General features: G+C 37.7%; 1 protein-coding gene across 1 annotated transcript in view; it reads left to right on the top strand.

Moving 5' to 3' along the window:
- LOC129705828 (polycystic kidney disease protein 1-like 1) overlaps positions 1-13,915 on the top strand; it is a 221,641-nt gene that overhangs the window by 68,385 nt on the left and 139,341 nt on the right. Inside the window, 5 exon segments of the mRNA XM_055649665.1 lie at positions 1,977-3,213; positions 4,227-4,480; positions 7,336-7,418; positions 9,847-10,002; positions 11,485-11,602. Of these exon segments, the coding sequence (XP_055505640.1) occupies positions 1,977-3,213; positions 4,227-4,480; positions 7,336-7,418; positions 9,847-10,002; positions 11,485-11,602 (1,848 nt within the window).

The following is a 13,915-nucleotide window of genomic DNA, read 5'->3' as shown; positions in this document are numbered from 1 at the left end:
GGGAATTCCATAAATTCACCTTGTTTTATGTGTTATAATTTTCTGGTTCATGTATTTGCTTTGTTTTCCTCTTTGTAGGTGGGATCTGACCCATGGCTGCAAGTTTCCGTTTGCTAGCAGCTTCCTCTGTTGTTCAATTTCCATTCTCTGCTTATTATCTGCTCTTGTTGTTTCATGAGATTCTGCAAACATAACTATTTGTCCATTGCTCAGTGAAGGAGGCTCCATGCTGGACTATAGTGAAGTGTCCTAATCGCAATCGGTCCTGCTTACTTTTGTCTTGACCGACAAGCCTCTCTTCTGTGAAATATATTTTAGATTTAACCCAGAATTTGTACATATGTAGCAAGGTTTCCTGTCCTTTAAATACTAACCATCTAATCACAAATATCAAAATTCTATTAGTATGGTAATTTTATTTTTGCTTCAGACCAATACATTTTGGTGGTTTGTGCTCCCATATCTTATTACATCTTCAATATTCCTATCTTTTCACCAGTTGAGCAATACTTGGAGTCTGCCTCTCTTTGTTATAAAATGGATAAACTTACAGAAAGTTGAAATTCATCGCCTACAAGTTTGGCTCCTTCCTCATTCATCAATGTCTCCTTTGTAATTGAATGCTGTCATCCGCATTCTTCACGATCCACCAATCACTATGTCAGAAGCAAAGCTGGAAAGATGACTGTTCTGTCTAAATCTAAATCATTAATAAATAACCAATTAATTGAAGCCCCAGCATGGATCCTAGTGGGATATCAAAGATCACTTCCTTCCAATTTAAATGCATAACTATTAGATGTTTTATACACTTAACCAGGCCTTTAGAGCAATACAGTATGGAAACAAGCCCTTCGGCCCAACTGAACAAGTTGTATTTGGGGGAACTTCTTTACTCAGAGAGTGGTAGTGGTGTGGAATGAGCTTACAGTGGAAGTGGTGGAGGCAGGTTCGTTGGTATCATTTAAAAATAAATTGGATAGGCATATGGATGAGAAGGGAATGGAGGGTTATGGTATGAGTGCAGGCAGGTGGGACTAAGGTAAAAAAAGTTGTTCGGCACGGACTTGTAGGGCCGAGATGGCCTGTTTCTGTGCTGTAATTGTTATATGGTTATATGTTCGTCAAAGTTCATGGAATTGGCCAGAGTTTAGGACCCATATTGCTCTAAATGTTTCCTATCCATGTAACTATCCAAAAGTCTTGTATTTGATAAAATCTCCCATGAAAGCTGATCTAGAAGATGAAATGCATGGAATTAACTGCAACATGGTCATATAGATTCAGAACAGGTTTAGTGATGGAAAGAGAGGGTTGTGGTGGAAGACAATATTCAGGCAGGAGGTCAGTGGGTAGTAGAGTTTTGCAGGGATCTGTGCTGGGACTTCTGCTGTTTGCTGATATAAATGACTCGGATATAAACAAAGTTAGTAAGTTTGCAGATGATAGTAATGCTGGGAGCGCAGACTGTGAGGAAGGCTATCAAATTTTACAGCAGGATATAGATCAGCTACAGAAACAGCTAGCGAAATGACAGATGGAGTTTAATCCAAGGAAGTGTGAGATGTTGCACTTTGGGAAGTCAATTGTCAGGGGAAAATATACAATTAATGGCATGACCCTTAATAGTATTGATGGGTTTTGGGCTCCAAATCCATAACTTTGCAATAATTCAGACACTTCAACAATAGACAATCAATAAGATGGTTTGACTCCTAAGTTGCCAGACCCAACCCTGACCTAATCTGCATTATCATTTGGATAAAATGTATTAACAGATAAACCTTTCTCAATTATAATGATATTAACCATTTTTGAGTTTGAAAGCAAAATACTGTTGATGTTGGAAATCTGAAACAAAGTCTAATGTAAGGTTGCTCTTTCCTCAGGTGCCACCTGTTTTGCAGAATATTTCCAACAACTTTTCTTTTGTTTTTGCCATGCCCTAATGTTAATTTATAATTTTGTTCCTCCAGGCTGTTGTTAAGGAATCACTCTCAAGCCTAACATTTCAGCCAAGAAGGGGTTACCATGTTGCTGTTGGTGAAAACCTAACATTAGAATTGGAACTGTTTACTACAATTCGCCAATTATTAGTCTTTGACATTACATTTGAAACGGGAATGACTCATCGCCATACACTGAGTGACCATTCACCAGCATTTGAAAGGCGATCTCATCTGCAACTGATGGAAGACTATGGCTTTCAGAATTGCACTTTGCGCATTCAGATCTTCCATACATACACATTTGTTGGTGCTTACAACATTTCCATTGGCCTGTATAATGGTCTGGATGTTGTTAATGCAGCACTAGCAGAGCTCATACAGGTTTATGATCCCATAACCAAAATTGATTTATTTCTATGGGATAAAGTATTGCCTTCAAAAACAAATCTTACTTTTCGGGTTGTAAGTATAGTCAGTAAGATAGGTTCACATTGTGTTTGGACTATTCAGAAAGATAACAGTACAGTAAGTAGAAGAATGACCGCTGATTGGCTTCTCCGGCACACATTTTATGCACCAGGAATCTACGTGTTAAACGTGACAGCTTCTAATCCGATCAGCAATGCTTCGTTTAGTACAACTATTGAAGTCCAGGATGCAGTTGAAGGCCTCTCAGTGTCCAGCTCTAGTCCCAGATACTTACCAACGGGTTCCACAATCATTCTTCATGCTCATGTAGTCCAAGGAACCAACATTACATACACATGGACTTTTACTTCAAACTCTACAAATGTACATACAAATACACCTCATGTGATGTATTCCTACTCAGAGCCAGGAGTTTACTTGGCCAGTGCATCAGCAAGAAACAAGTTAAGTGAAACAACTGGAAATGTCATCCAGTTTACAGTGCAAGATGTTGTGGGAGATATTACAACTAGCATTCCCAATATAATTACAGTCAACCAAACAGTAATTATCTCTATTTGTGTGACCTCTGGTACACATCTGACTCTTGAAATATTTGTAAATGATTCCACTGTGTTTAACACAAGCAGTTATGTGGCAGAGAGTTCGCTGGATTTGCCATTTACCTTCAATCAAATTGGGGAATTACAGATGTTGCTTCAAGTCACAAACCTAATCTCTTCAAACAATGTTACATTAACAACGTTGGTCGTAAAAGAAATTCACATTATCTCTATAGAAATACAACAACAACCTATTGTAGAAGAAGATGTCATTCTTATTGCAAAGGTTAATGGTGAGTCTTAATAAAATATTAAAATTGACTGTTGTTCAGTATTAAGTGAAGATTACAATTGTTACCTAGGTCTATGACACTTCCCATCCTAAAATTTACATAAACTTGGAATGGTTTTAATCAGTTGTCAAGATATATAAGATGTGGTTGTGACGAACAATCTTTGTTACCTGAATGATCAACGGTAATGCTTTACATTGGAGCTGCTTTTTGAAACATGTTCTAGCCCTGCTTATTGACAGTGAGTTCATGCATAACTATTTCTAGGTGTTATACCCATGACCAGAATCCAAATAAAATGAAACTAATTGAATTAACTGTAATTATCAATTTGCCAACGCCAGTCCTTTGGGTTTTTTTTAATGCTCCCAGACTTGCTGATCCTTCCGTACTGCAACATTTTGTAGTCTTGTTTTTCATTTAAATATTTTTTTCTTCCTTCCAAAGTGGAGTACCACACATTTCCCACTTTATACCCCAACTGCCAACTTGTTGCCTACTCATTTAATCTCACCCACTGTATATGCTGCTGCAAATTCTTTGCATTCTCCTCCAAATGTACTTATCCACCCATCTTTGTAAGATCAGCAGATTTTCCTTCAGGGCACTTGGTCCTTTCATCCAACTCATTCATTTACATTGAGTCTCCAGCACTGATTACTGTGGTACCCCACAAATTACTCCAAAAATGACCCATTTTCCTAACTCACCTTCCAAATGTTATTTGAATTGCAAAATCACATTATTTTAAGCTATCTGCAATGCTTCATTTAGTAAAACTATAGAGCGCATATTACAATCATCAACTCCAAGATTGTTTAGATCAATAGATTTTATATTTCAGTTTCCTACTGAAAACCTAATGGAGTTGCAAATTGAGTCATCTTTCAAAATTGCCTTATCTCGGAAATTGCAAATTGAAAAAAAGAATAATTTTGGTGGAAGCATTGTTAGTGATATAAAATTTGAATGTGTTTAAATGCATGTTGTGACAGAACATTTTCTATTTTCAGAATACTTGTGGAGAAACAGAGCATATATATACAAATGGACTTTGTTTGACAATCAGACTGTGACAACTGGAAGCCCGGTTATAATGTACAGGTGTAAAAAAGCTGGCCTTCAGAAGGTTGCTCTATCTGTTTCCAATCTGGCATCAGAAACTTCGAGTGAGCTTGTGCTAAATGTTTCCAAACAGACTCATGGTCCGCGACTCATTCATTTGGCCAACACGGCAGCTGGACAGGCCGTATTCTTTAAATTCAAGGTAGCATTTTTACAATTGTAGCATTATAATGTTTAGTAGCAACATTGTGGAAATGGAAAATTTGATTGTTCCATGCTCAAAATGCAGCAGGTTTTCCATTTGTTCCTTCAAAACTGCATAAGATCTACAAAAGAGAACTATAACAATCTTTTCCATCCAAGAACCAGAAATATTCTAAATGTTATATTTTCTGCACATTGGATTGTCAACTTTGAATATATTTCATACGGTTTTATCTTGTAGCACCCTGCAACTTATCCTCAATCAAATAGGAGAATTGCAGCCAGAGCTTCAGGTTACAAACCTCATCTCTTCAAACAATGTTACATTAACAGCTTTGGTGGTTAAAGAAATTCATATCATTTCAATAGACAATAGAACAGGAGTAGGCCATTCAGCCCTTCGAGCCAGTACCGCCATTCAATGTGATCATGGCTGACCATCCACAATCAGTACCCCGTTCCTGCCTTCTCCCCATATCCCCTGACTCCATTATCTTTAAGAGCCCTAGCTAGCTCTCTCTTGAAAGTAGCCAGAGAACCAGCCTCCACTGCCCTCTGAGGCAGAGAATTCCACAGACTCACAACTCTCTGTGTGGAAAAAGTGTTTCCTCGTCTACGTTCAAAACGGCTTACCCCTTATTCTTAAACTGTGGCCCCTGGTTCTGGACTCCCCCAACATCGGGAACATGTTTCCTGCCTCTAGCATGTCCAAACCCTTAATAATCTTATATGTTTCTATAGAAATACAACTGAAACCCATAAAAGAAAATATCATTCTTATTGCAAAGATTAATGACGATTTTTATTCAGGACTGTGTGAAGATTACGATTATTACCATTGTTTATGATATTTCCCATCCTAAAATGTAAATAAGCCTGGATTGGATGTGATCAGTTATCAAGAAATACAAGCTATGGTAATGAATTTCAATATTTGTTACATGAATGATGAAAGGTGCACTAAAATTGCAGGTTCTAACCCTGTTCATTGAGAGCAAATTGTGTTTTTTCTTATAACCTCGCTCTTCCACTCTCTATTGTTTCAATTGTAACAATATAACACACTTTGCCCCACCCTTGTAATCGGCGGTACATGTACAGTGCACAACCTCCGCAGATAAGTTGGAAAAGAACAGACATCTGTGTCACCCAATAACTGATTTGTGGCAATCAGAAAATTAAAATGAAATTTCTCCTAGGTTGTTTAAAGAACAATAGGTGCTAGACATTGAAGTTTCCAGCATAATCCGAGAGAGATGATAACTCCATATGTTATAAACTTAAAATATTTTTTGGGATGGAGTTAAAGTATCATATTTTGCCAATTATAGTAAGCTATTTGCTTAACCATTAAGTTCTCACAGTAAGAAAATGGGGGAAAAAAAATAGACATCTCAATTTACAAGGCGGGGCATGGTAAGTAGGCCTTGTGCAATGCAATCTTGTGGAGAGACATGGCACATGGATATGCAGGCTATGGTGGGATTAGGATCACATGCAGATAGACGAGACTAGTTTAATTTAGCATCATGTTCAGCATGGGCCTTGTGTGCTGAACGGCTTGTTCCAGTGCTGTATGGTTCTGAGACATAGTTGTACTCTGTGCGAAAATAAAACAAAACTTCCCAAGTAGAGTAACTTGGCAAAACAGATCCCAGAAATACAAGTCACCCATTCTACAATTGTTTTCCCCAAAATAGAGGAGATCAATTTATGTCTCGTGAAGACAATTTAGTATGTGGGAAGGAACTGCAGATGCTGGTTTAAATCAAAGATAGACACGAAATGCTGGAGTAAATAAGCGGGACAGGCAGCATCTCGGGATCTCCAGAGATGCTGCCTATCCCGCACAGTTACTCCAGCATTTTGTGTCCATCTAAGGCAATTTAGTAAATTGGAAGGAATACATGCAAATCACAATTTTACCAAGAAAGAGAGTTTGATTGCAGGGCAGGGTAATGGGGCAGGTGTTGGATCTCCTGAGATTGCACAGAAAGACTCCATGGAAATGGGAGTGAGTGATTCTTGATATTGGATCTAGCATTGTTTGCAAGGCCAACATCTTCTGGTATGTGTTGGCCAGGAGAATTCTTTCCTTTGTCCAAGTGAGGGTGTGAGAGGAAAGATGTTGAAATATATAGGCTCTGTCCACTATGGTTGAGGGCGAGCCATGTTTCAGGAAGAAGGAATAGTTATATGATTGGAATAAAAGCAGTAGAGATGGAGAAACTAGGAGTCCTTTAATGGGGCAGGAAGGGTGGGAGGAATTATTGTCTCAATAACTGTGGGTTTGCGATGAATTATTTTGGCTGGTCTGTCTGTGAGAAGGAGATGGGCAGATCCAAAAAAGGAAGATAAATAAAATTGGTATTTTATCTTGAAAATAAAACTCTTATCACAAAGAAAGTGAATCTGAACCAAAGCTGAAGGAGATTTGTGATCAGAAAGTATTTCTGCCTCTTCATGCTCGTATTTTCTTCCTTCACCACTTACCATTTGTTTCTATATCCTTCCCATTTACTCCTGTTTCTCTGCCTCATTATCTCCACATTCCCTAACCATTCTTTCTTCTTTTCCTTGGACATTGTCAGTTACCCCTGTACTTTCTTTCTTTTCCAGTCATCTGCTGCATTCTTTTTTCTTTTCAAACTTGCCTTTGTTCCTCTACTTTTGTTTCTTCTGCCTCCCATTCTGATAATGGATGCATGGTAGATATTTTCAATTTGGTCACGTTTTTCAATCTTCAGCTGAATTTTGCCTCAATCATATTTATTTTTCTTTCTATAGTCATCAGTCTCTTACCTTGACGTTCCTATTATATTTCCTTAAATAACTTAAACTCTCTTCTCACAGAATATTTCGCTCGACGTGGATGAAGCTGTTATCCTGTTTGGTGATGGGACTACAACAAACATTTCAACTTCCAATTGTAGTAGGTACAGAAGTACCATTTTCATATTTAATAAGAAACAGAAGGAAAACATTGAGCAATAGGAAGAATGCAGACAAGAAAATAATAAGTGATGGATACAGATTCATCCAGGAATAGATGAGTATATGCTAGAGGTGTAGCTGCAGTGCCGGATTTACCTATAGACTTGGCAGGCTGAAGCCGAAGGCCTCAAAATCTAGGGGGCGTCTGGCCAAAGGCGTATAATATTTTTGACACTGTCATAGGCCTTTCTTACATATGCTGTCACAATGCACTGTAGTCTCTAAACAACCATTCAGTCATTTTCCTTGCCCTCCATTTCAGAATAATACTGTTTTAAGCCAATAACTCAACACTAGCACTGGCAATAAATAAATGCTTTAAAAGTGCTGCTTTCCAGCCCCTTATTGCAGCGGCCACGCTCGGCTGCACATCGGTCAATCTGGTGGCACCGGGGTCAGGTAAACTTTCACACGTGCTCCAGTAAGCAGCGATGGCGGGTGCAGGGAACATATTTGGATACTTGCAGCCTTCAAAAGTCAAAACTCAGGGGTAAGTAGGAAAGTGCAAAGATATTTGAACTAGGAAGTTGGCCAGGAGCAATGCTAGGAGTAGAGCTGATAATCGTTGCTAGAAACCTATTGTGTAGTGCTGTGGCTGCCACTGTCAGGTTAGTAATAAAACTAAGCTTATTTGTAGCACCTTTATTAACAATAGGAAAAAGCATACTCGTTTGTAAACGGTTTTTGGAAGCAGATGTGATTCAGATTTGATTCTGATTTTGAAATATAATTGTCAATAAGGAACAATTCTTTAAGAAATATTTCCCAAATATTATACAGAAATGTTTTTTTCTTCACTCAAATGGAGTGATATAACAGTAAACTTACAGTAAATGTAACAGTAAACTTACAATTTTATTTTTCTAAAAATTCCTGCTTATTCCACAAAATGTTTACGAAGTTCCGTTATAGCACAAGCTTTTCACAGTGTTAATTTTAAGATTTATGCATTTTTTTTTCAATCGCTACAGTATTTAACAATAACATTTTATGTCCTTCAGAGAAGGAATTGCGAATTGTGGAATTTTAAACACCCGGCATCATCCTTGGCTTTACTCAAATTATTTAAAACACTCTTCCATCTTCCTCTAGTCCTGGGGGTGGGGATTGGGAGGGGCCTCACATGTGGTATAGCCTAGGGCGAAGAGAGGCCCTAGGCCGATCTGAATCCAGCATTGTGTAGCTGTACAATGTAGCTTCCGTTTTATCATGGTTGAATAATATCATCTGTTTGGTTTCAATTTGTTAACAGATAATGAGTATCTTGTTTTTCAACCTATGGTTTGCTTTGTTATACAATAATTTTAATTTGAAAAGACAACCGAGGATGATTATTTCAGGGCAATTATGGCTTACGAGATTCTTAGTTACATTGATGTGGCTCCGAACATGTTCATAAATGTTCCTTCAAAAACACCATTGCATAGCTCTTGAGTCTAGAAATCCTAGGCCAAACTGGTGATGAAACTAGATGCATCTTTCATCTTCATTATTAGCCTAAAATCGATCAACGTCTTCACTGGTACATTTTTTATTTAATCAAATTCTAGGCAGCTGAAAATTCTGGCCTTGCTAATAGGCATCAAATCTCATTGCAATACTAAATCCTTATGGCAGCCTCTCACAGTTCATGAATCACTTTTGCACAACATCACCCCATAGCTTTGTGCAACACTTCTATTTCTAACTGTCTCTTAATTATCCCATGAATGTTAGAGGCTTGGGCAACTGGCAGCAATCTCTCCACTTCTCCACAGCTTTATATCCAGTTTTCCTTTCAACACTCTTGAGAAGCCTTCTTTGATTTCTCAATCACATCTCTTAAGTGCTATTTGTGTCAACATCTATTCTCTCAGGTCTTTATCGAATACTGGACATATTTAAGTATCTAGGCAGTAGCTATTGTTTAGATAAACTGTATTTTACATTTAATATCTGCCAAAAAATCTTCTAGAGTTCCCAATTTTGATAGTTAGCGATTCATCACAATTGAAAATTATGCATATGGCTGTCACAGAATAAAATTTAACACATGGATAACACAAGGTTATATGCTGATATGTAGTGCAAGAGAATTAAAAAAAAAATGTTTTCAGCAGTAAATCTGTTAAATTGTTGTAAAAATGTACTATTTTGTAAATGCAAATCTTGGTGCGTTCACTTACTTCTTGCACAGTGTATACTTGTACATTCAACATGCTTCTGAAGGAGTGATCATTTTTCATATCTGATTGTTAAAAGGATTTTATAGAATAATACGACATAATTAGCCAGAATATTAAGGTCACATATACTTTATTCTGGAAATTCTTTAATTATTAACGTTCTCAATTTACTTGTTCTGTTTTTGCTTACAAAAATATTTTATAGTTTCAGCATCAACCACACTTACTCATTTGCTGGAATATACAGTGTTGTTGCCTTCTTCAGTAAGAATCTTGTTACACTGTCTTCAACCATTGTAACTCAGGATGTTATTGAAGACCTCCGCCTTACTGGTCCAAAATTCTTGAGCCTATCTACAAGGTAAACTCAGATCAGCATTTAGAATAACCTACGTTACTGCAAGCTACATCTATGAATTACTCCCATGGTAAATATAAAATGACATTTATTAAACCTTGAACCTGTGCTTCTTTGGACTTGTATTCGGCTTAGTCCATCTCAAATAATTTAAATCTGCAAAGTATATCTTTTTAATTGTGGTATTCACAAAATGCTGGAGTAACTCAGCGGGACAGGCAACATTTCTGGAGAAGGAATGGGTGACATTTTGGGTCGAAACCCTTCTTCAGATCAGTTTAATTGTGGTGTTGCACCAGATAATCTCAATTTATGGTGGAAAGGGTGCTCTTGGTAACAATATCAGATGAAAACATATCAACTGTCAATGGCTGAAATCATCATGGTATCTTTGATCTGATAATGAGCTCATGCCAGATTGGGGTCGTTTGGACCTAGGTAGTGGTGCAGGAGGAAATTAATGGGCAGTTGGTGCCTCTTCTTTGCTTACATGGGATGTTGCTGGGAGAAAGGACAGAAAATAAAGCAGTTCACTCCTTGAGGCAGCATGACTAAGACAACAATCAGACAACAATCAGCCAAGTAGAATGTGTGCCACAGAAACAAATGCTAAAACCAGGCAAGTAGAAGGTCATCCTTTACACTCCACACAGACGATAGAAAAGCATTGTGGATTTCAAAACACAGTGTACATGGCTGATCTGATTTTGGTCAATGATGAGCCCCCATATGTTGATGTTAAGGAACCCAGGGACGGTAGTGTTACTGTATGCGGAAGGTAAGCAATGAAAGTTACTGCATTACTGTGCTCTTGTGTTCGCTGGATATTTCTCATTACATATCTATCCATGCCTGAAAGCAGCAATGCAGTTTGAGTATTGATCCATTGAGGCAAGGACTGTTTCATTTCATGGGATGATGTTCCAGGATTTAGACCCAGCAAGTTGGAAATATATCACCATTCGATCACCAGTGCTGAATCTAAATTTTAGACCTTCATGCCTACCAGTACAGTGAGTGTGCGGCACCTACATGAAAAACTGTAGTAATTCAAGAAAGCAGCACATCACCACTTTCAACTGGGCAATTAACAATTGCTATTAAATGCTGGCCGTGAAAATACTCGTATTCCATAAATTAATAAAATTAACGTAGATCCATTTCATGGGGCTAAGGCCAAATTTTCATGCTTTATATATGTACTCTACATTAGTTTGTATGAATTCTGCTCCTGAAACTACTGTCATGCATTCAAACCGTTCTAAATTATTTTAGCATCCAATCTTACTGCCAATAAAGAAATGTCACCTGTTTGTTCAAATGGGGAGAAATTATCCTCCATTGGTCAATGGAGACAATAGATGTGGTGTATTTGGGGTATCAGAAGACTTTTGATAAAGTCCCATTGATGTAGATAGTTCCAACCGGCCTTGCTTGTTTCAATCTGTCTTCTCTAAATCTACCTCCATCTTTTTATTTCAATAGCCCACTTCAGCCTTCTGTTGTAAAATGGACTGCAAAACTTACAAGTGGATCAAACTATATCTTTCTGTGGCTTTACTCAGACGGCAAAATGAATCATACTGTCGTAGGTCCAAACCAGGTATGATGTAACTGTACTTATGAAACGCTGACATGGTACTATGAATGATCAAGGTGTAAGATTGATTTTCAGTTCATTGGGTGCCTAACCTTGCCATTTAGGCAGATATCCTTTGAACAAGGTTAATATTTGCGATGAGGCAGAAACTTTTAAGGTGTTCAGGTCGCATTGGACCAGGTCAGAGATGCCACAAAGACTTGCAATGGACTAACTGCAGCTAGTCTGCCTGGGATCAGGCATGTCATTGGAATCTGGAGGAATACTGGAGTGCTAGAAATAGGTTAAATGTAAGAAATCTGCCATTGATCCTGAATCAGTAAAGTGTTTGGTGGGATTGAGCAATTACTGACGGAGCATCTAATGGAGAGATTGTGACTACTGTAATAAATAGCAATCCAGATTAATGAATGCAGCATTCAAATTTAGTACCTCACTCTCCTCAGTATGATTTGTTCATCTCTGCTGAGTGTTAATAAATAAATTAAGCACAGTTTGTATTTCTACATAGATCATCCCTTAATTTTTTTTAAATTACTGTATTTATTAGTACTCGGTTTTAGTGTAAATGTTTTGTGTTAATAATGAAAGAAGAATATGTCAACATAAATGCATCATTCTCTTAACAACACAAAGAAAACACTTTATTTCTGGATGTAAAGAATTTCTATTCATAACCATTTTGTGAGCATAATGTAAAGGGATGCTATGAATAATCAGAATTTTAAAAATATTTAAATTACTTTCCCTGCTGGTTGAAGGAATCTGTTTTTGTTGAAGATCCCACAATACTCAGCAGTTATATTTTGGATCATCATGCAGCAATCAAAATATTTGATTCCAACTTAATCTTTGTAACCATTGAATAGTTCAGATCTGCAGAAACATTCAGTCAAATGACAGCTATCCATGAGGTTGCAAAGTGCAGATCAATCACCAAATGTAACTAATCTTAAGTGATCGTTATATGTTACATTGTCAAAATACAACCAGGCACATTAAAAAAATACTGTAAGAGAATGCTTGAAATGGGATTGGTCAAAAACACTGGGTTTATAATAGAGAAATCAGAACTTCATAACTGAGATCAAGAGAAATATCCCACCCAGGAGATGATGAACCTGTGGAATTCTCTATCAACGAAAGCTGTGGCGATAAAGCATTTTAGAATTAAGTGGACATTTTTCTTAATGCTAATGACATTTTTGTGAGATTTAGAAATAGATAAAAGAGGCAATAGATATGGTGTATTTTGGGTTTCAGAAGACTTTTGATAGAGTCCCATCCTGAAGTGCAAAATTAAAACACATCAAGTTAGGAGTAATACACTAACCAGGACTATAAATTGGGTAATGATCAAGAAAAGTAAGTAGGATTACCATCTATTTTAGGCCTATCATTATACCTATGTCTATCTTAGGTATACTGATCGATAAGTGGAGAATAGCCGGCTGTTAAAGGGATCAAGGCAAAGAGTTGCAAAAAAGGAGGTTGGCCACCAGTGACTAGCGGAGTTCCACAGGGTTCAGTGCTGGTGCCACTGCTCTTCACCTTGTATATTAATGATCTGGATGAGGGGATTGAAGACTTTGTGGCCAATTTTGCAAATTATACAAAAGTAGGTGGAGGGGCAGGCAGTGTAGAGACAGCAGGGAATCTGCAGAAAGATAGGTTGGGAGGTGGACAGTTAGTGGAAGAGGGTGTGGTGAATCTGTGGAATTCTTTGCCACAGAAGTCTGTGCAGGCCGTCAGTGGATATATTTAAGGCAGAGATAGATAGATTATTGATTAGTGCGGTTGTCAGAGGCTATGGGGAGAAGGCAGGAGAATGGGGTTAGGAGGGATTGATAGATCAACCATAATTGAATGTCAGAGTATGGGCTGAATGGCCTAGTTCTGCTCCTATCACATGATCATTGTTTGGTCCCCATATATTTACATTATACATCGGTGATTTGGGTGAGGGAACAAAATTGAATATCTACAGGTTTGCAGATAGCACAAAGTGGGAGGGGGGAGCTGTCAGGTGAATGCAAGGAGGTTCCAGTGTGAATTGAGCAAATTCAGATAAATGATACATGTAATTTAATGTGGATATATGTGTTATCTACTTTAGTTCAACAAAACATAAAAAACAATTATTATCTAAATGGTAATAGTTCAAGAAAAGGGAAGTTGTAATGAGACCTGGATGTCCTTGTGCATCAGGCACTGAAGAGAAGCATTCACGGTACGGCAAGCAGTTAGGAAAGCAAATTAAATATTGGTTTTCATTTGTAAGAGGGCTTAGTTGCAAGAGCAAGAATGCCTTACCGT

The sequence above is a fragment of the Leucoraja erinacea genome, chromosome 2 (assembly GCF_028641065.1).
Source record: "Leucoraja erinacea ecotype New England chromosome 2, Leri_hhj_1, whole genome shotgun sequence".
Classification (NCBI taxonomy): Eukaryota; Metazoa; Chordata; class Chondrichthyes; order Rajiformes; family Rajidae; genus Leucoraja; species Leucoraja erinaceus.
This window is presented reverse-complemented; position numbering and strand designations above follow the sequence as displayed.